Genomic DNA, 23,888 nt, shown 5'->3' with positions numbered 1-23,888 from the left:
GCGTGATGTGTGGCTTATGAGCAGCCACTCGACCATGAAATCCAAGTTTTCTCACCTCACGCCTAACTGCCATAGTAGTTGGAGTGGATCCTGATGCAGTTTGGAATTCCTGTGTGATGGTCTGGATAGATGTCTACCTATTACACTTTACGACCCTCTGTCAGTCAACAGACGAGGTTGACCTGTACGCTTTGGTGCTGTACGTGTCCCTTCACGTTTCCACTTCACTATCACATCAGACACAGTGGATCTAGGGATGTTTAGGAGTGTGGAAATCTCGCATACAGACTTCTGACACAAGTAACATCCCATCACCTAACCACGTTCGAAGTCCGTGAGTTCCGCGAAGTGCCCCATTCTGCTTTCTCACGATGTCTAATGATTACTGAGGTCACTGATAATGAGTGCCTGGCAGTAAGTGGCAGCACAAAGCACCTAATATGAAAAACGAATGTTTTGGGGGTGTCCGGATACTTTTCATCAAATAGTGTATATCTTCATGCTTGTTTGATGTGACTTGCGTATATCATATGGTTGCCTATGATAAATCTTTACAACTACTTCTATCTTTGATAAGTTGTGGTAGTGACCAATTCTTCTTATGAAATGATCCTTAATAAATTTTGCAATAGCTTCTATCATGTTTCTTATCTATAGCTCTTGACCTTGGAGTAAAGTACACTCATTTCTTCTAACCATAGTTCAGCCTCAAATCGTTTGTTCTGGACAGGTGTACGAATCCATGATCTATACCGAAAATTGAAAATTTTCTGTGCGTGAGAATTTCTGTCTTTATTAGATGGAATGTGTAACAGTATATAATTAAGCTCCAACAACTATTATTTCGGTACAACCTTATTATCCTACTTCGCGGATTGCAAGTACTTTATGGGGGGCGCGGTGGCTCAGTGGTAGAGCGTTCACCTCTGGTGCTTGGGGTCCCGGGTTCGATCCCAGCCCCCGCCAAGTGAACTTTGTGGTGGACAAACACCGTGCTCGTGGGTTTTCTCGGGGTTCTCCCGTTTCCTCCCACTTTCTTCATTCCACCCTTTCACTCATCTCTCATTATCACCGTCTCCTTTAGCCTCACCGGCATAACCGTGGGACGTAAAACTCAAAGATTTCATTTCATTTCATTTTTTTTGCAAGTACTTAATGATACATTTTTACATTTTGCTTAGTGTTTTCTGCCGTCCCGTTATACTGTGGGTGATACACAGGCGCTAAAATATGGTTAATAAATCTCTCTTCACAATAATTGTTGAAAGGTGGCCCTTTATCAGAGACTAATGTGGCCGGGAATTCTTTAGCTTAAAATTTTCTCTAAAACATTAATTATAGATATTACATTTATGAATCAATGTATGCATTTTATCATTTGCGGCTACCAAACTTCAATCACACTATTTCAACTAACGCATGTATATTTAAGTACTCACGGTGCAACCTTTTCATATAAGTTTTTGCTAATTTTCCAGGAAGTACTAGACTTCAGTTTAGAAAAGGCATGTCGCTAACTATTTCTAAATTTAATCGTTGCTTAAAGACGATTTGATTGTCTTCAAAATAATCTGGGAGTCTTTTTGGCTAGTCCTCTTTAGTCCATTTAATAAGTTGTTCAACGTACAGGTCGTGGTTAATTCCTTGTATTATAGCTTCTGTTGTTAGAATGAAATTCTTAATTTGACTGACGTATTCAGTAGAAATAATTAGTCATTAATTTCTTTAGCCATTTGGAATCTATGCAAGAAATCTGCCACTGGCACTTTCCTCGTATGTACTATGTCGGAGTCATAATTAGTTAAAATAAGAACCATTTCAATAATCTGGGAGAGGCTGTAGATGTCATTGAGCACGAGGATCTAATTAACAGGTTCAGAATATGTGAGTAGTTTAAACTTTCTACCACATAAAAAAATACGAAATTTTCTTATGGTAAATGTTACTACCGATGTTTCTCTCAAAATGAGCACAGTACCTTTCTGCTGAAGTTAAAGGAGCCGAGCCACACATACATTATACTAAAGCACCTTGCACTTCATTAAAATGTACAGATCCTACGCCATATGGTGAACTGTCTGTCATTAGTCTACCACTATTGGTTTTGATCATCAAAAGGGTGTAAATATTCTCTTCCTATTAGCTTTTGAATTTTTGTAATTTTTATTTTGTTTTTCTGTTGACTTCCATCTCAAATCTTTTCTTAATAAATTAAATTACAGACGCACGTGAACAGATTCGGTACGTACCTATCATAAAATATGTTGTTTTATTCTCCTCTACATGATACTCTAGATATTCTATAGTTGTGCTAAATAATGCACGTTTCTGCATGGTGACGTGAATGTTAACTTATTTAATCCTTCGTCGAATACATAATCTGTGAGATGGAGAGTAAATATTTTTACCTGCCAAAATTAGAATTTTCCCGGGAATGGTACTGGACCCACTGTAGCATAAGTCGTGGAGGAATAACAGTGCGTCTGTACTTGCAGGTTGCAGTTGTTACATGTGATACCTAAGTATTTACCCGTTAGATGGTAGTGATATTTATTTTTACGGTTAGCGTCAGTAAATTCTTGGTTGCATAGATAATAAATGGTTGACGCAATGTGTTTAATATATTGTAATTCCGTTACTATATATAGTGTGACTTGACAAAATGTGGTTCCGATATCATGCAGTTCGCATTTCGACAATATAAAACTTGACTCGGGGACTTTGACTATTCGTTTGAACAACAAATTATGTATGCATAGCTTGATGTTGCTTCGTAATGTTGGCTTTTAACTCTAGATGAAGTGCATTAATCAACTTCAGAATCATTCACGGTCTTCGAAATCAGGGACTATTAATCCATCAGCTTTTGACAGTACTTTGTAACTGCTAAACTTGATCTGACATCTTAACTGAGACCTTATTGTTCGTGTAGGCTGATTCTTCTTAAACCCAAATTGTGTATTCTGTTGAGCTTGTTTGTTCGAGATTGTTGTTAAAGTGTTGTAAACATTGTCTACAAAAGAATATCGTTATAGAATGCCTATTAATTTGTATTCTGAGTGTGGCAAGCTACATATCAAATAGTAGTGAGAACTTCAGTGACCAGTGGTTAGGTGCATTAGATCGAAAGGGTCCCAAGACTTATATCTATGCCACTTGCGAGCAGCATAAAGAAACTATTATTCTCAAATTCGTATAGACATATAGGTATTGAACTCTCAGGACTCAGTCGATTGTATTGCTGTTAGACGTTCTGTACATCTACAAGTAATAATACAAACTAGATACCTTTTAAACGCTGGCAAAATCGCATCAAAGCATGGTTCATAGTGGTGAAATTAATTATGATGTTGATTCCAATCAACTGGATGTAAGGCTATCAGAATGCACCAAAGAAAAATATTTCATCTCCATCTCTATGTTTCTAATAGCTCCTTTCCTTTTTATTCACTCGGGTATAGAGATGTTGCTGGACCCTGTAGGCTCATATAAAGGATAAACATTCATGTGCTAAAGTGGGTGGGACTTAAGCTCCAATCTGATCTTTGTTAGCATCGAGCCTTTTTCTTGTTAATTAACTTATTCAATATTTCATTCAACTTTGCTTGAGAAGAGAATAAACATAGAAACAAATGACATTGTCGCTTGGACACATTCATAAACGTTGATGCTTAGCTGAGCTTAATTTTGTGCGCTCTGTTACTCGTCCTTTATTGATCTAACATACGTAAGCAATCCAGTGCAACCTGTTGTAAAAACATATGTGTCACATTCCCAGTCCCCATCAGGGAAGAAACTTAGGATGTTTAAATCTAAGACTGCTTTTGAGAGTTGTGGTGCATTGTGGGGCAGACTGCATGTGATTATTGTTTACCTTCTTTTTCTTAGTGGAGTTAAGATTCATACTGTGATTTAGCGTAAGGCTCTTGTTTACATACTTTATCATGCTTTTCTATGTTAGACCTTAAGATAAACTTGTCACAATACTTGCACCTATGGACAGGGCATAGTAATGGTCATGGTCTTCGTCATCTCGCCGCCCCTGAAGTTGGCTCGGTGAAAATCCCTAATGATAGTATGACACTGAAACACTAGGGATTGAAGCGATATAGCCTACAATACAACAGACACCGAAGCAATATGTTCTCTTATGTATGATTGAGTATTTATATACGACGTAAAGTTATGGACTGAAATAAGCACCTACTTTCGCCGTCTCTGAATTTGCCTCAATAAAGAAACTTAATGAAGTTCCTCGTTAAATAAATAGTCAACAATACAACAAGCGTGCCGAGAGCAAACAACGGCATCCCTACTGTTGCTCGTAGTAGTATTTACAATAAGCGATGATATCGTGGACACAATTCATCTACACATGTTTTTATGATTATCTTGCACAACATTACGTTTGATGCCGGAAACATCAATTCGTACTACCAGCAAAAAGCGTTAGTAGTTATGTGGGGACGCAATTGATCCAGCTCTTCCCGCTTAGGATATTTCGATCGGTCAGGTATCGATACAGCATAATTTTGTTAGCAGTTACCTTCATATCAACTTTGCATGTCATACTTCTGCAGGTAAAGAATTCTTTGATAAAACCGAGAAAGCCGTAAAAGCTAATGGACAGGTTTTCAGCACAATAAGGTTTGCTGATGACAGCACTGAAAGGTAGAAAGAAAACCAGACCAAGGATAGAATATTTAGATGCAGTCATCGGCGCAAATCTGTCTTCAATATTGGGGGGGACGGGTAAGACCGTTCTCATATTATATATGTGTATATGCGATGTCCAAAATATTTATGAAGTTGAAAAACAATGCTGTGAAGGATCAGGGGAGCAGAATTCAGTGGCGTATTTAGGAGGTTATCGGGCTCAATCCCCCCCCCCCGAAATAACTTTGTTAGTTTTTCGCATTTCACGTACAACAATAATCCTTCTTACCATTCCTAAGAATGTCATTGACTTTCCATTTTCTTATGCTCTTTGTTCAGAAATAATACTGTATTTGTCAAATTTCATTCCATGTAAGAACTACGTCCCTTTGTTCTTTCTTTCGTTCTTTCTACTTTTCTGTTTCTTTTTCTTGACGTTACTTTCTTTCATTTCGCCTATCATACTTTATCGACCGTTGTCAGTAGTTATTCAAGTCGGCCATCATCAGTAACACCAAAACTAAGAGGAGTTGATAACAGAAACTGGTGTTCCACACCAACTTGCGCGGATATCAACATGACAGGGCTTTAGTTATTATAACAAAGGAAAAAATTATATCGTTTAGTTATTTTTAAAAGAGGGAAATATTTGAATTAAAGAAAATCCAAACGGAGGAATAATTAGCCCGGGAAATTAGGAAGGCCAAGAGGGTGCTTCCTTTTTCTTGTATGAATAAAATAATGGGTTAGATTCACTCCTAAATTTTTGTATCATATCATATAGGACTTATCGGTCTGCAATTCTTGCCATTATAACTTCAATTTATGCATAAATTAAAATATATTTATTTCTCAAACTCAGATGGACAATTGCCCACTTCCTTCCTTGTGTTGGGCAAAGCCCCTCGAAACAAAATCCTAAATACGGCTTATTCTAAAGAAGGAAGATGAAACTCATATTACGGTATACGAATCTGACTAACTGTTGTAGAGTATATTATATATTAGGCGATGTAGATGAAGTAGTAGTACATATCAGTATTACAAATCACTGCCGTGAACACATAATTCTGAAATCTGAATAAATGCATATTTATAATTGGTATGTTTCTAATTAGGCATCCACAAAGATCCACGTTAAAATTGTTTTATAATAATATAAATAATGACTTCCCCTAAACTATGAAGAAAGAATATCAATTATGTATGACGCAACAATACTTTTTGAGCAAAATGATGATAATCTCAATAACATTACAGGAATCGTTACAGAAATCTGACGCATGTCATATACTCTTTAGTTAACAGATGTAACCTTAGATTATGGAGAAAAATATTCCAGCAATTGAATTCTTTTCTTTCCTTACGAAGCATCTCTCTCAAAACGAAAGTTGGGGCACGCGGAAATACGTAGGAACAAGCCATGGTTCGAACTAGCAAAGAACAGAAAACAGGCAAAATTACGTTGGCTACAAAATCCGAATGAAATAACTACACAAAATTTCGTAGACATCGGGCGGGAAACTTCCAAAACTTTTAGAACAAAGAAACGCGATTTTTTGAAAGTTAAAATTTAGGAACTTGGAGATAATTTAGGAACTTGTTACTATTGCGTTGTAACAATAAGAGCATTCGGGACATGTATAAAGGGATCAACGAATTTAAGGAAGGCTATCAACCTCATGCTTATATTAAAGAAAACTGATGGAACAGTTCTCATTGATACAGATAGCATTTTAAATAGATGGAATAAATGGATAGCATTGTTGCTTAACACGCAGTCAAAAACTAATGTGCGTGGAGAAAGGGAGATACTCACCGGAGAACCGTATATTTCAGAACCCAACCGAATAGAAGTAGAAATTGCTATAAAGAAATTAAAGAAATACAAATATCCCGGTGTAAACTAAATTCCGGCTGAGTTAATTTTAGCTGGAGGCGAAACATTGTGGAACAAAATACACAAACTCATTCTCCTTATCTACAACAAGGAAGAATTGTCACAAGAGTGGAAAAAATCAATCATTGTTCCAATCCACAAGCAAGGCGACAAAACTGACTGTAATAATTATCGAGGCATCTATCTTCTGTCAACATCCTATAAAATTCTTTCAAACATTCTATTAGCAAGATTGATCCCCTACGCAGATGAAATTATTGGAGATTATCAGTCCGGATTTAGACGAAATCGATCAACTATCGACCAAATATTTACCATTCGCCAAATACTCGAAAAGAAGTGGGAATGCAGTAGCCCGGTACATCAACTATTTATCGATTTTAGAAAGGCTTACGACTCGGTTAGGAGAGAAACATTGTACATCGTTCTTACAGAATTTGGAATACCGAAAAAACTAATGAAATCAATTAAGGCATGTTTAAATGAATCCCAAAGTAAAGTCTAGTTAATTTTTGGCCGCGAGCTTTCACGTCGAGAATGACCTGAAACAAGGAGATGCGTTGTCGCCATTATTATTCAACTTTGTCCTGGAAGACGCTATAAGGAAAATCAAAGATAGCAGCCAGGGCCTAAAGTTGAATTGGATTCACCAGGTTATGGCATATGCTGATGATGTAAATTTGATAGAGGATGATAGGAGAACAATAGAAAGAAATGCAGAGGTCTTATTAAACGCTTGCAGGGACATTGGTTTAGAAGTAAATGCAGAGAAAACTAAATACATGGAAGTGCGTTCGGGACCGTAATACGGCAAATTATGAATGCGTTAAAATATTAAATAATACTTTTGATAGGGTTGATACTTTCAAATATCTAGGATCAATATTAACAGACGAAAATCATATTCACGAAGAAATTAAATATCGACTAAAAACAGGGAATTCGTGTTATTATTGAGTTCAAATCTCTTGTCGTCGCGAATTCTGTCGAGGAATTTGAAGCTTAAAATATATAAAACGATAATCATACCTGTTGTTCTGTATGGTTTCGAAACATGGTTGCTTACAGGGGCGGATCCAGGGAGGGGGGCGATCGCCCCCCCCCAGAAGAGGAAACTTTCTTATTTTATATATATAAATAAAACCCAGTCCAAAGTTTGGAGCCTTTAACAGTAGCAGTATGACAACCCACCGCCCCCCCAGAAGTCGGTCCTGGATCCGCCCCTGGTTGCTTACTCTGAGGGAAGAACATAGACTGAAAGTATTTGAGAACAAGATGCACAGACGAATATTCAGACCCAAGAGGAACGGGAATGAGGAAAGACGGAAACTTCATAACGAGGAACTACGTAAATTATACGGCTTATCAAACATTGTTAGGGTCATCAAGTCTAGAAGGCTTAGATGGGCAGGACATATACCCAGGATGGAAGAAAGTAGGAACGCTTTCAAAATGTTAGCGATAAGACCAATCGGGAAACGACCATTAGGAAGACCTAGGCGCAGATGGGAAGACAATATTAAGAGGATCTCGCAAAAATAGGAATACAAAGTAGAAACTGGATCCAGTTGGCTAAGGATAGAAGTCAGTGGAGAGCTTTTGTGAACGCGGCATTGAACCTCCGTGTTCCATACGCTATAGAGTTAATTAGCTTACGAAGAATGAGTAAATGCCTAGGCTGATACTACAAATAGATTAACTGCGCATTTACTGAAAAAATGTTTTCTACTGACATTGGATAGTCTATATACTCTTCGTATCCTAGGACTTAGGGGAGAGGAGGAGATAAGATTTCATATCAGGTTACGTCACGCACAGTCGCACGCCTTTATTTTCATTAAAAATGGAAAAGCCAAGAGAAACAAATTTCATCTCACTTTCCTTTGTGGCAGTCGGACACAAATCATCACACTTATCTCCATAAAGGACTTTTCAAATCGGATTATTGGGAGAGCCTCCAGTTCCAATGTTGGGGGGGACATGTCTCCCATTTCCCCGGAATTTGTGCCCGTACCTACAGCTGAGACAACCTTCCAGCGTGAAGAGAGGGGCATTTATTGCAATTTGTGCCCAAGTAGCGGAAGTGGAATTAATACACATTGATGAGACTACTAAACGTACTACAGCACGAAGTTCAGTTTGAAGTACTATATACAGAATACGATTCTTTTAAAAAATGGAGAAGCCAAGAGAAATCAATTTCATCTTACATTCCTTTGTAGCAGTCGGACACAAATCATCACACTTATCCCAAAAAGCACTTTTTAAGTCAGATTATTGGGGGGGACAGTCCCCCCCAGGTCCAAGATTGAGGGGGGCATGTCCCCCTCGTCCCCCCCGGGATTTGCGCCAGTGGATGCAGTTACGAAGAAGGGACCTTATCCAAGTATAAAACAGCTCTCCCAAAGGAAAGGAAAGCTTTAATATTTCCATGTCGCCCACCAATCTATAGTTGAGGAAAGAAAGAAGACTACTGTGGGTACAGTGCTTGTCGATCGATCGATTACAGTACACCTACATTAACATCCACCTTCATATTACTTCCATAAGCTATACCTCTTCCCATAAAGTTTCCTCTATAGGGACGATCGATACAATTGAGGAGAGGAATGTCCTCTCTGTGGGATAGTTGTGAAGTGGGTTGGAAGTTGTGAAGGAGAAGTGAAAGAGTAGGAACAAAGGTTTTCCTAGAATAACAACCAATAACAGGGGACAGGTTCACAGTGGAACAGAATGTTCTATGTGTGTTCCTAGCTGATAAATTTGGAAGTAGGTTGCGAATGAGGAGGAAGGGATGAAACTTATCGTGGAGATTGAACCTCTTACACACATGTAACATGATGGCTTTTGACAAAACTCGGGTTGGTTTTAAGGCTATTTTTGCAATATCTGGCATATTTCTCAAGATATTGGTATTTTTGGCGCAAAATTGGAAGGTTAGATTTGGTTTGTGATGTGTTTTGATACCACTGGGATCATTTTGAGTTTATTTATTTATTTATTTATTTATTTATTTTTTTATTTTATTTTATTTTATTTTATTTATTTATTTATTTATTTATTTATTTATTTATTTATTTTTTTTTTTTTTGCGGCATATCGTTCCGTTTTCAAGATATGTGTCTACTTCCGGTTCGGAAAGTTGTCATAGGAGTTGAGACCTGGCACATATATATGTACAGTTCCTCAAACTATACATATATGTCCTGATGGGTTATGACCCTATCATGATGAAGGTCAGTGTTAATATTATTTTACGATATACAGTGTATCGCACCGTTCTTAAGGCATGGGCGAAACTTAATAGTTCCGGTCCATATTTTGTCTACTCCCCATCTTCTTCTAGTAAATTTCTGGTCTAATTCCTCTCTATTTCCAAAATAGTTTCTGTCTATTTCTGGTCTACTTCTTATTTCACACTAGGTAAGAATAGCGGATGTGGTAATCCTTATTGGACATAGCAGTGCATCAGGTAAAAAGATCTTCGTACTTGACTCAAAACGCTGAAGAAAACAGAAAAAGATATCTTTTTGACAATGTGAGGCAGCAAGGGAATGAAATCAAGACTTAAATAGACGAGGAAGGTGTGTTGTGTCGCAGTATCCTCATTCGTGCGCCGCTGTGAGCTTACACTAGTTTGTCTTCTCAGTCACTTTTGTTTTCTCTTAACATCGCTTTGAAACTTAATTCGACATGTTCTCACTGCTTATGATTTTTTCATCATGAAGTCCTCAGAATAATGTTTTCAATTACATTTAAAATATTGGCAAAAAAAGTTCTTTCATTGAAGAATCTTCTACAGGAGAAACAGTTCTCCCTACCAAATCACATATTATATAATTTTCTTTCGTTTCATATGTTTCGTTCGTCAAGTTATTATTATCTGTTCATACGCAACGTAGGTCTCTGGAAATGAAAAAAAAAAAAAAAAAAAAATGAACTGATCAAATCAAAACTTTCAAGCAATTAAGAACAGAATTTTGTAGCTGTTACTTCTATTGAATTTTCATATGCTATATATAAAAACACACATGCTGTACACGCTATGAGCTATATACTATAACGAACATACGTACTTATAACAATAATTCATCCTGCAATTGACAAGAAATTTAAGACGCCTGCAAGCTTCTGTTTCTGCATATTATTTATTCTTGTTCTTTCCTGTGATAGTATTTAGTACATACGCATTTTTTATTATACATTAGTATATATTTAAATATTTTGTCATTAAGATATAAAGATACTATGTATAGTACCAGTCAGAGAAATAAAAACTTGATTATCCTACTATTTCGATTTTTATAACTATCTTACGCTACATTTAAAACTTCCTTTTAAAGTTTAAAATATCTTAGTTTAATTATTGCGTTTATAAAACATTTAAGATTCGCTTTAAATGTTATAAATACATGTTTAATTCTATTTTTACAACTCTGTTCATACTAGTGTTAGGGCATGAGATTCAGTTGTAACTGGCTGTAATTTAATGACATAGAATAAATGGTTTGACTTCTTATTCAGCACAGTATTTTCATAAGATATATACTTACGCCGATCTTCGTTATTGTTTATAATTGAATTCCTTAATGAAATGTAAAGGGGGCGTGGGGGCTCAGTGGTAGAGCGTTCACCTCCGGTGATTGGGGTCTCTGGTTCGATCCCAGCTCGCGCCGTGTGGACTTTGTGGTGGACAAACACCGTGCTTGTGGGTTTTCTCGGGGTTCTCCCGTTTCCTCCCCTTTCTTCATTCCATCATATCATTCATTTCTCATCATCACCGTCTCCTTTAGCCTAACCGGCATGAAGTGGTACGTAAAACTGAAATATTTCATTTCTTTTTTAAAATGAAATGCGATAATTTTGAAATTGTATTTTGGGAAATATGAAAACAAAATTTTAGTTTTATGTCCCATGTTTGTGGCATGTTGGCTGAAGGAAACGGTGATGGTAAGAATGAATGAAGTGGTAAAATGAAGAAAGCCGAGGAAGCAGGAGAACCCCCCCCCAAAAAACACGCATATGGTATTTGTCCACCACATCATCCACAGGAGATGAACTGGTTTCGAACTAGGGACCATATGCCCCTTAGGAGAACGCTCTACCACTGAACCACCGTAGCTCTATGATACTTTTATCTTATATAGAAAGTCAAATATTTCTGTAATGAAGAATAAATAAAGTGTTGTTTTTATCTTTGTTATCCAGTATCTTCTTCAAAATTGTAAGAAACTAAGAGAGCTCCTTCACTACCACTTTGACCAATATGTTCGTAAGCATGCTAATGACTACAGGAAGATGAATAATGAACTGAAGAAGATTCTGGACGTGGACTTTGAAGAAATTCCGGAATATTTTACTATAGCTTACGACCTCCTGAATGTAATGGTAAGTAAATTGAATATTTTTAATATTCAATATGTGTGTCCGTAACTTGCTCATTTGAAATTTCTTGCTACATTTTTCTTTTGTGATCCTTGATTGATTGAGTCATGTAGATTGATTTAATCAGTAACGTATACCAGCAGAATGAGTCATGAATAAATTTCATGTATTGAAGTTAATACATATAAAAGTTTCTATTTTAAACGTTATTTAAACTACTTTATACAAAAAAAATGAAGTTAGTATATAATGACGCACAAAGTTTAGTACTACTTGAAATTAAATTAATATCCACTCGATCCTCCAAAGATAGAGTAAGGATTGTTCCATAATCTATAGGTGTTTTCTTTCAGTTTTAAAAGATCCTTAAAGTATATATTATCTATTTTTGAGGCTTGTTCGATAAAATAAATTTGTAGTGCTTAAATGGAAGACATTATTCATTTTTTGTTTAATAGAATATTATATGTAAGAAATTAGTATTTATGTATGTAAAAGTACCAATGTGGCATATGTCGATAACACACGTACACGAAATCATCTCACGTGTATTGTCCAATGCAGGGCTCGATTAAGGGGGGTTTAAGAGAGCTGTAGCACCAGACCTCCATGTGGACAGGGACCTCTACTTTGATCAAAATCTCAACTGGATATCTAAAAAATCACAAAAATACAATCATAATCATAAAATGAAATATGACCAAAATATGTAACATATTCCCTTAACTTTCCCACTACAGTGTGTCCAATATACAATGCAACCTGCAGTTTGGGATAGTAGAACTTTTGAATTTGAAGTGATACATAAATAATGGTTATACCAAAATGAAGCCTTGTTCATGCACATATTTTTTAACTAGAAAGCAACGATTGAAGTACACTAGAAACCACACAGTGTTGCCAGATGTAACCGAAGGTGTAAATATATATATATATATATATATATATATATATATATATATATATATATATATATATATATATATATATATATATATTGCAAAACATGTAAATTGACTCATAACTCACACGTATGGATGTTCTGTCGTTAATTTTCAGTTTGTTTAGTTGCAGTAGCTTGGAAACTATGGAGCAGAAAAAAGAATTTTTCATTTCCACCCATAACTAATCGGATGAGGCCTCTGTAAGGGGGAACTAGGGAAATCGTAGTTTTTATAAATTAACACTCTGAATTGGCAACTTCGCTGATGCATCAAAAGGCGTGTTAACAATCTATCTATATTATGCAATTCCTGAAAACAATGAAAAACAAAGTTTGATATTATCATGATCATTTTTTTTTATTTACATGCACCCGGCAACACTGCTATTCATTTCTATGGGGCTATTTAAAGCAAGGGGTATACAAGAACAATTCTCGAACTATTCAAGACCTGGAAAGGAGCATTGGCAGTGCCATTGAGAACATTAACACATCTAATCTTCGCAAAGTTCCTGCCATCCTTGTGAAACGTGTAAACCAGTGTTTGAATCAAAACAGAAGACACTCCCAGCATCCGCTGTAGATCTGGCATTTTCGCCGATCCCAAGAGGATCATCCAGTACGTGGCTGAAGTAGTACTGTTGTTGGCCATGTACGGATGACGTCACAAAGATTCAAGTTCAACCTGCTACTATGCGTGTTGCTTTCGTTCCTCTGTTTTGTGTGTGTGCGTTTTTAAAAACAGAGAGAGGAGATTATCAATATTATTACTTGTGAAATACATTGCTTTATAATTCTTGATTTATGTTCACTTCTTACGCTGTACAAATAAATTATCCGTAAATACAGGGACGTACGCAAGGGGGGGACCTGGGGGTCCGGACCCCCTCCGAAATTTCGACTTTTTAAAAATTTAGCCTAATTTTAGGGGCAATTTTAGGAATTTTAATATAAAATACCTTCATATTTAGTTTGGACCCCCCCCACGAAATAAATTCCTGGGTACGCTACTGCGTAAATAAGTCTTGGTCTAAATAAAAGTGTTATAAAACGCACTTCACATGAATGTTAATATCGTCTACAATTTTAACATTTTTATTAGATCACAGAGACACTGATGGTGCTCACAATGAATACACCGGTTTTTGCAAAAATCGTGCACTTTGTTATGCAACACCTTCTTTTGATTTGAAATTTATATAAAGAACTTGGGTTCCACTCAATTGATGATGTAAAATTGGAAACGTCTTGGCCAGAAGCGGAGTTAGGAATTGGTTGCTGGGGGTGAAGATCTTTTGTTTGCTGGGGGTCACGGTTAATACAAATCAGATATGAAGGATCTTATAAGTAGTATTCTTGTTTATTGTCAAAAAGTTGGTGGAGGGCAATGCCCCCCTCATAGCTACGCCCATGGTCTTGGCCTTGTTACTTTTACCATGAACAAAAATGATTCTAACATTAACTTTACATTACACGCTGCAGTTCGTCTTTATTTGCATCCAAAAGTAGGTCTGGTTTAGAAGTATTTTGCGGCAAATAACGTTGTAGTGTCCTTATTGATAAGCCATGCTCGGTTCAATTCCACGAGAAATGTCCACCAAACTGAACTAGATGGCTATTATTAGCTAGCATTCTTTATGAACCACATATGGATACCAACTGGAACATATCTTTCTTCTACCATAATTTCTTGTTTTTTTTAGCATTTCTTGTTATTTTGCCACAATTTAGTCTTATCTTGATAGTATTTGTTTTTCTATTAATTCTGTTAAGAGCTTATGATCATTATGAATTAGTTTAAGTTGATCGTATGTGTAAACAAATTTTAATATAAACTGGAACATACAATGGGAATTGCATTATATTTCGTTGGAGTTTAGTATCCCTTTCAACACCAAGGTTATAATGAGACGTGGGCCTACTGCTTCACATGGAATCCGAACCACATGGGATTACGCCGGGAATCGAATCCGGATCTCCTGGACCAAAGACGCGTGTTAATGATATAGTCACGATATAGTTCCAGACAATGTAAAATTAACCCTGCTTTTCTTTAGAATGAATATACCGGGGTCAACTTTACATCGCCTTAAACTTTAAACCAGTGGTTCCCAAGGGCCAGCCTTCTGAAGGGGACTTGAAGAACAAGCGAGGGATTACATGCCGACTGCAGCAATAAACTATAAAATTGTCACAAAAAACAAAACAAAAAAAAACAACATATGTTACGTGTTTGACATTTTGTCTTTCTTATACTCCCATTCGAGACTTTTCAGTAATTAAACACTTAATAAATATAAACAGATGAAAACAAGGCTAGTGGTTTGAAGTTTGGAGTCCCGTTCAACAGCAAAGCTATATGAGACTTCAAGCTACAGCTTAACGTAAGATCCTAACTACGTAAGTTCTCGCCAACTCAGGTCTCCCGCACCGAAGACGTCTAGTGTTGTTGTTTATTAGTTTGTAACATTATACTTACATGGTTCAGTGTATAGACAAACTAATTCCTAAGAAATTCTCTTTCGTTTCTAAATTACTACATATAGCTTCCTAATGGGTAGGTGGATAGCGTACACACCTTTGGCGCAAGAGGCTCGTGTTAAATTCCCGGCAGAAGCTCATGAGGCTCCTGCTGAAAGGAACGCTAAATTCAATTTGAAAATCAAATCTAAATTACTACATCTTGCCTGTGAATTGACAGCTTTTTGAATGTGATTTCAAAATCTGCAGTAAATGCAACATGCAATTGTCTGCATTGTTTTAAAGCTACTGTTTTCAGATCTATTATCCTTGCTCTTAACTTCACTCCATGTGCTATTCAGGTGTCTGTTTTCTTAGGTCCCCTACACTTCACAGTGGATTATGAAGCAAATCCTTTTTGAAAGCATTGGTAGCAGAATGAAAAGCCGCTGATGGAATAGGCCCATTAAACATTACGAGTTTCGTATAGAGATAATTTAAAATATGAACTCCTGCAGTTTGTACATGCATTGGACGTGGAGAGATATTTTGTAACAGATGTTATTGTCGTGTCTTTATTGATAATGGTTTATTGATGCGATTATATCATCAAGTGCGAAAAATACAGGTCAATCTCTGCTGACTGGTTTTGCATCAAAGCTTACAAGCTAGTTTCGCATCAAATCTGCACAAGGGCAGGGCGAAGCAGGAAGCACAAATGCGAGGTTATAAAGTGTAAGTGATAATGTTTAAAGAATTGGTTCTCAACCGTTTACCTGGCGTCTCCTTCTTAAACCCTGTATACTTCTTGCTAACCTTCCACCCCTCACTCATTAGCCAGATGTGCTTTTTCGTCTGATTTCAGATTCAGCATTGAAATCTCGTCTTCAATAATAATAATAATAATAATAATAATAATAATAATAATAATAATAATAATAATAATAATAATAATAATAATAATAATAATAATAATAATAACGATAACGCAATCATAACCATATTTTCATATTTAGTTCCCTCGTAGCTATATGATTAGCATAGACGTCTTCGGCGCGAGAAACATGAGTTTGATTTTCGGCGGGAACTTATGTAGTTGCGATTTTACGTTAAGCTGTAGTTTAACGTCTCATATAGCTTTGCTGCTGAACAGGACTCCAAACCTCAAACCACTCGCCTTGTTTTCATCTGTTTATATTTATTAAGTGTTTAATTACTTAAAAGTCTCTAATGGGAGTACAAGAAAGACAAGATATCAAACTCGTAACATATCTTAAGTGTTTTCACAATTTTATAGTTTATTTCTGTAGTCAGCTTGTGATCCCTCGCTTGTTCTTCAAATCCCCTTCAGAAGGCTGGCCCTTGGAAACCAGTGGCCCTTGGAAACCAGTGGAAACGTAGGCGAAATATTTAATATCTCACAATACCTAAAGCTACAAACGTGAAACTCGGTTTATAAACTCCTTATAAAAAATAAACGGCCATATGCCCCAGCATCTTTGAATATTCCTTGCTTTAAAGCGGGAGGCAAAGGACTTTTTATATCTCCATCTATCTACTCTACATAATATAATATTTATTTCCCTAATATGTAGCTTTGTGTTTAACGTAAACAAGCTATTCAAAACAGTGTTATAGAAAACATTAGATATAAAACGCCCGGGGAAAACTTCATCTGCTAAAAACATGAAGAATCCAATTAAGGTGGAAAGTTGAGTGAGAAAATATAGATGTAGCTGAGTAGCAGCTATAGATAAATTATTATGCAAACATGAAGCCACAAATCTAAGTATTAACAAATAGATTCTACTAAGTTATTACCTAAGCGATGTAGTCCACAACACTGTTGCCACACTTGGTACAATTGTACCAAATTCAGCCTCTTTTGTCATTCAGCGGCCCGTTGGTACCACGCTGGCATTTTCAGCCCCTTTTGTGAAAAATTTGATACAATTCAGCACTATTTAACAAATATTGTCATATTTTCAAAAATATCAGTAAGACTTTACCTACATCTCACGTTACTCATACTGTGTTCTGGACTCTTTAAAAATGCTGTTGAACATTCATTCTGTGACGTTACACCGCATAACGCTACGAACTTTGTGTGGAAATTTTTCAGAATTTCTAGTCAGGGAGATTTCAAGCTTCGGAAAGCATAGTGCCGTTCTGTAACAGCGTGGATATTTTTTATCAAAATTTTTCGTCCTCGCATCCTTGCAGTATCAAACATGTTATTTCAAAAACAATTTTCTACTGCTCCTTTAACCTGTCATTTGGAACAGACAGTAGTTGACGGAATAATAAAAACAAAAATGTATCTGGAAAGAAAGTTCTGTTAACATTTGATACAACAGAGAAAGGAACGCAGATATTGTAAAATATTTTATGATATTATTGAGTATGTGCTTTTTATAATAGTCAGTATGTACTTTTTAAAATAGTTGAGGTCATAATGAAAGGAAAATTGTTATATTTGAATAAACAGAGGAAGGACGTAAATATTGTATAATCTTTTTCAATATATTTGTTTTATTATTTTACTCAAGATTTCTTCATAGTTTGTTATTGAAATACTTACTAACATATCCTCATTTTATTGTCCTAAGAAACCAATATATGTTGATAGTAAAGTAGTTTAGATTAATCGAGCTCCTTGGCTTTCAGAATTTCATGTCACGCCCCCCCCCCCTTCCGTTACGAAATCCTGGCTAAACGAACCAATATATATTCCACTAAAATAATTTAAAATGATCGAGCCTCTGGTATGATGACCACAGTATTTCATGTCACGGACCCCCCTTCACGAAATCCTGGCTACGTGCCTGATACCACGAAAAAATACATTGACTTAGTTACCGACTTACCGGACTAAATTGTTTACTAGTGACGTCATATTGACGAACATAAAGATACCCGAACATTTCTTTTGTATAGACCAATCTCGACGCGTTGATTTGGACTCCTGGAAGATGGGAAGGGGGGGGGGGAGAGAAGTATTATAGAACTTTACCTCTTTTAGTTTCGTGTTATAGAGAAATGTATCACACTGGTATAAAATTATGAATTCTGCCCTTTTTGTTTCAAATTGGTACCATTTTTCAGCCCATTTCAGAGCTAGGACTGTGGCAACACTGGTCCACAACCACCTTTTCAGCTAATAGTATAAAAGTTAGTGTAACCATTATGTAAATGCCAAACAAAAGAGTGAATGCAGTGACTAATTTGTGAGAGATAAGATGGAGAGGGCGAGAATACTGTCGAACGATTCTGTAATCAAACTTAAACAACTGCTTCAACAATTATTTCTCCACACTTAACAAATAAATAAAATGTAGACATAACTTACAGTATCGATATCTTAATTTTTAAAATAAATTGTAAGGAAGAAATATGTGATGTATGAGATTTTCTCATTTCAAGCATATGCGCAATTTTTTCTCAAATTTTTCCCAACTTCAAATCATTTATGTCTTCATACTTAAGTTGTTCTTGTCAAGGAAGTTAGTTTAGTTTATCACTAACTCGTAACAATAAGAAAGGTTTATTAATATGTGCAGTGAACCATGTACTCTATGGAAACGCGCAGAAGGCGTTCGCACTGGTGTGTGGCGTCACACTTACTAGGCCATGTAAGAATCAATTCAGACAGAGTGTGTATAGGTACCGCAAGTGAATAATGACGTTGGGGGAAAATAAATTGTTGTTGTATCATAATTGAAATAGACTTAACTAGGTTTTAACTATCTGAAATTTATTTATTGGTTTTTTAAGCGATATTAACAAAAATCTCATGTAGCCTCTGTCTTTATAGGCAGATTTGTATATATCTTTTATAGGTACTCCCGAAATGTTTCTGAGTTCTTGTTCCCTTATAACTCAAGAAACACAAAACAACTTGACGAGTGCACTAATTGCTACCTTGAGTGGCTTAAGTTATCCATCTATCCAGTTAATTAAGTATTAGCTTTTTATGGAAAATTATTCTTTTTTTAAAAAATGACCAGGATTTATAATGATTGGATTTTACTGATTATTTCAAATCTATCTTTCAAAAGTTTAATTCTTGTAATGTATAATTTTAATATTTGTAAACTTAATTTAATTAGAAAATTTTAAACTTATATATCGCATATATTAAATTTAAAAAGAATAGGCACGTTTCAATAAATTTGAAGAAGAAATCAGATACATCAAGTCATTTAAAATCCAGTTCGTTTTACGGGAAAATACAAATAAAGGAATTTTTATGCGTCTAATGATACAGAGTTCTTTTTCCAGCACTTCGCACACCTTTTTTTTTAAAAAAAAAAAAAAAAAAAAAGTGGCACTTTCTTGTTACTATATTAAAACTTTATAATAGGATTATTTACTCGGAAAATATTACTTTAAAATGTAAACGTAAGGAATCAAATGAAAGAAAATTGAATATGTTCGTAATAACTATAATGAACATATGTACAAAAAAAGATCTAGAAATGAAGGCTTTCCGTCAAAGGATTCGAAGTACTATTTTACAACTTTCTTATTACAGTATTGCGGGCGGTGATAATAATTAGAAATAATGAAATAAAAGGCTAATGTCACCGCAAGAAACAAAGCACATCACTAGGAAATACTTTCGAAGAACATCTCCATCTTCAGCCTAGGCATACTTCGAAAAGGATTTAAACCATAGGAAAGAAATTATGGGTAGTTAAAAACGATTTAAAAGAATTTTAAAAATATGCGAAGCAAAAATCTTCTTGTCACTAGAAATAGACATATGTTAATAGGAATTCATTTGTCACTGTTTACTCTTTTTCTGTCCTATGGTTTAAATCCTTTTTAGTGTTCCTAGGTTGAAGATAAAGACGATGTTCTTCAAAAGTACTTCCTAGTGATGTGGTTTGTTTCTTGCGATAACTGTTAGCCTTTTACTAACATTATTTACAACAATTTTTTGTTTAAGATTGTTTTAGTTTTCTTTGTTTTGCAGATTTGACGGTATGTTTGTTACGTTTATCAGACACTTCTTTGTTTTTGTTTTTGCAATAAGTGTTCAAAACACAATTTACGCTAGTACCCACTATCATTTCAGTAATCTTAATACATTCATGCCCATTTTCACACGTTCAAGAGCCAAGAATCTTCACGTTTCAAATTTATCGAAGTGTTTTGTAACGCAACATGTTTCTGGTTTGTTTCCCGCAAGAAATTTGCTTCCATTTCCGACGAAGTTAATTTGTTCACAACTACATATGCATAGATGACTGTTCTGATAACACACTATTCTGGATATAACAATCCACCTCTATCAAGATTTTTAATTAATCGGCACCATACAGCATTATCCATTGGAGCATTTGACACAAGATACTTGCAGGAAGAACACTTTAGTTTTTTTTAACATAGCACTTGCACAGTATCCTCCTACGTACAATACTATTGGCATTACATCGTTAACGCCCGAAATGTCGTCTGCAGTCACCGTTCTCTCTAAAGAAGTGTCAATATTCTTACAAATTTGTGCATCAGGCCTGGCATATTCAACATTGCAATCCGTCGCAGTTACAAGATTTGATAGCTTTTCTTGCAGTACTGAGGACATTCTTAATTTGTTTTCCACTTCAAATAATTGTCTCATAGATAGATGATACTATGAGCCTGCCAGTTGCCTGTACAATCCAAATCGAGCTTCTAGTGCATCAGTTTGAAACTTGCCTACTAATACATATTGTATGTTTAACTCATTGAGGCAGTATGATGTCAATTCCATCAGAGCGTATGTTATGTGGGCCAGTGCAGAATGAGTTTCTTTGCTTAGAATGCCAGATTTCAGTGCTAGTTCTTGTCAACGATCAAGCCAACGTACGAAAGTGTTGAGATATGAAAATTGTTCATCGTCAGAGGAGGTGCTGGTTAATGGAGTCTGCATAACATCTCGAAGACGTTTGCCTTTGAAAGGAGTTTTCGTATTGACGATTTTCCATCAATTTAAAATTATGTCTATAAATTTCAAAGTACCTTCGTAATGGGGAAGGTTATTTTCATGGCCCACTTCCTTCAGACCAGCAACAACATGTTCACTGAACACCTGTAGAACATATTTTACACTTTGTCTTTCAAGGTTGGAAGGCCATAATGCTTTAAGTGAAAGCCCATAACCAAATTTCAAAAGTTTGTAGCTTTCAAGTTTGAAAAGTTTACGTAAGTTGAAAAAGACGCTGTATTAATAATATCTGATGAACCATAAAAATCCGGAAAAAATATTTATTTATTTGTGAGCAACAACACAACAGGCAAAGCCAAATTATAGTGCCGGTGCATTACAAAATAAACTTACAATAATTTTCTTGAACATATTATAGTTCATATTGCATATATCAATTTCATTGTGTTCGATACATAATTTGTTATAAGAAGAGCATATTCTCCAGATCGGTGACTTCAATAATACGTTGGTCCTTGCCTTTTTGCAATCGAACAGGCCAGAGTTTTCAACAAGAGTTTTAAGTGTTGGGACATGAAATTTAGTGTCGATATCAGATCTGTTCAATTAAACTCATTTTGTACTATTTTACGATAAAAGATCAGATCTACCACATTTCGCCTTTGTTCTAGTGTAGGGATACAGAAGTTGTCTATTAATGTAAGATAATTTTCGTAAGATGGATAGATTCCAGTACTCTTGTATACTAAGTATTTGATAAATTTGGATTAGACTTTTTCGAGTTGGTTTCGGTATTGTTGCGATGGGTTCCAGATCACAGCAGCATATTCCAGTTTTGATCGGACATAAGAGTAATACATTTTTGTTAGTGTAGTAATATTGTTAAACTCCTTTCCCGTTCTAATTATGAATCCTAACATTTTAAAAGATTCATTAACTATGTTCACTATATGATCACTAAATGTTAGTTTCGTATCAAACGTAACCCCGAGATCTTTCGCTGAATTTAATCTGTTTAATACAATCTGATTAAATAAATAATTAAATTGTACTTGAATTTTGTTTCTAGTAAACGATAAAATACTATATTTATTTATGTTTACACTAAGTTTATTAAGAGATCAGCAGTTTGCAATAGTTTCTAAGTTGAGACAGTCATGGATGGTCTCTATCCTGGCGTATATTTTGAGGTCATCTGCAAAGAGCAATTTGTTACTTAATGATATGTGATCAGGAAGATCGTTAATGACTAAAAGAAAGAATAACGGACCTAGGTTGGAGCCCTGTGGAATTCCAGAGTATAGTCAGTTGATTTAAACTCTTTGCAGATAATGTTTTGTTTAAGATTGCTTAAATATGATGAGAAGAACTTGATCAAGGGAGGAGAGAAATTATAGTTGTTTAGCTTATGTAATAATACTTTGTGATTGACTCTGTCAAACGCCTTTTCAAAATCTATATATATTACATCCACCTGACATCCAACATCTAACGAGTTTGCTATGAAATCTGTGATAATTGCAAGATTAGTTGTTGTTCATTTGTGTGGAATAAAGCCATGTTGATATGATGATATTACTGCTGTATGTGGTGAATTATCCGTCTGTATGAAATTTGTTCAAATACCTTTGGAAAAGTAAATAAAATTGATATGGGCCGATAGTTGTTTATTTCATTTTTATTATTGGTCTTTGGTATTGGGTAAACTATAGATGATTTCCATTTATCTGAAAAAACACATGTTTTCAGAGAGAGGTTGAATGCGATCCATAATGGATACGTAAATGCATCTATAGTATATAATATATGGAGGTATTCCATCGGGTCCAACAGCTGTTCTGGGCTTTAATTTTTTGATTGCCATTTCTACTTCAGATTGAGTGATTTCGTCTACGCTAAATAAGTCTAGTTTTTAATTTACATAATTTATTATAGTGATATTAGTGCTGTCTGTGTCATGCACAAAAACTGAAGAGAAATACTGTGCAAATTCATAGGTTATTTCATTATTACGATAAAGTTCATGTCCCTCGTAATTCAATTTCCCCCCAGGAAGATGTTTAGTCTTATTTTCTTTAAAGTTCCATAATTCATTGGTATTGTTATTGATGCTATTTTGGGTCTTTTGTATGAACTTTCCGTATGCCAGCTTAATGTCTTTATTTCCCTACGCAATTCATTGAATTTATTAAGATAATTGAATTTATTAAAACATGTATATTTCATCATTTTTTAAAGTTTAACCAGTTGTTTCTTACACTTTTGAGATGTACAGGATCAATGACACAAAATAGTGGCTTATGAATATCACTTGGGTGGGGATACACAATACTTAATTTAGGAGGGTTGGAAAACATGGACATTGCTTTACTGTTAATTGCATTATTGTCTGTTACTACACAAATTACATTCACATTCACTTTTTCTAAACCGCAAATGATATTTCGAATAATAGCATGTAAATCATAAGCTATGAAAGTACTTACAGGTAAAACATGTACAACTTCCTTGAACGATGAAAGCACACTTTCTATCATAAACACATGCGCATTTGTAGCAACATCATCACTATTGGAACAGGCACCAACCTCACTTCCACCGTTGTAGTACAT

The 23,888-nt window shown here is 35.4% G+C and overlaps 1 protein-coding gene across 1 annotated transcript in view; it reads left to right on the top strand.

Annotated features, from left to right (window-relative positions):
* LOC145671910 (prostatic acid phosphatase-like) overlaps nucleotides 1-23,888 on the top strand; it is a 188,802-nt gene that overhangs the window by 65,647 nt on the left and 99,267 nt on the right. Inside the window, exon 5 of the mRNA XM_081741120.1 lies at nucleotides 11,765-11,944. Coding sequence (XP_081597246.1) covers nucleotides 11,765-11,944 — 180 coding nt within the window. The remainder of the gene's footprint in view (nucleotides 1-11,764; nucleotides 11,945-23,888) is intronic.

This window comes from Thermobia domestica, chromosome 15 (genome assembly GCF_964235325.1).
Source record: "Thermobia domestica chromosome 15, izTheDome1.hap1.1, whole genome shotgun sequence".
Classification (NCBI taxonomy): domain Eukaryota; kingdom Metazoa; phylum Arthropoda; class Insecta; order Zygentoma; family Lepismatidae; genus Thermobia; species Thermobia domestica.
The sequence above is the reverse complement of the archived record's forward strand: the minus strand, read 5'-3'. Positions and strand labels throughout refer to the sequence as shown.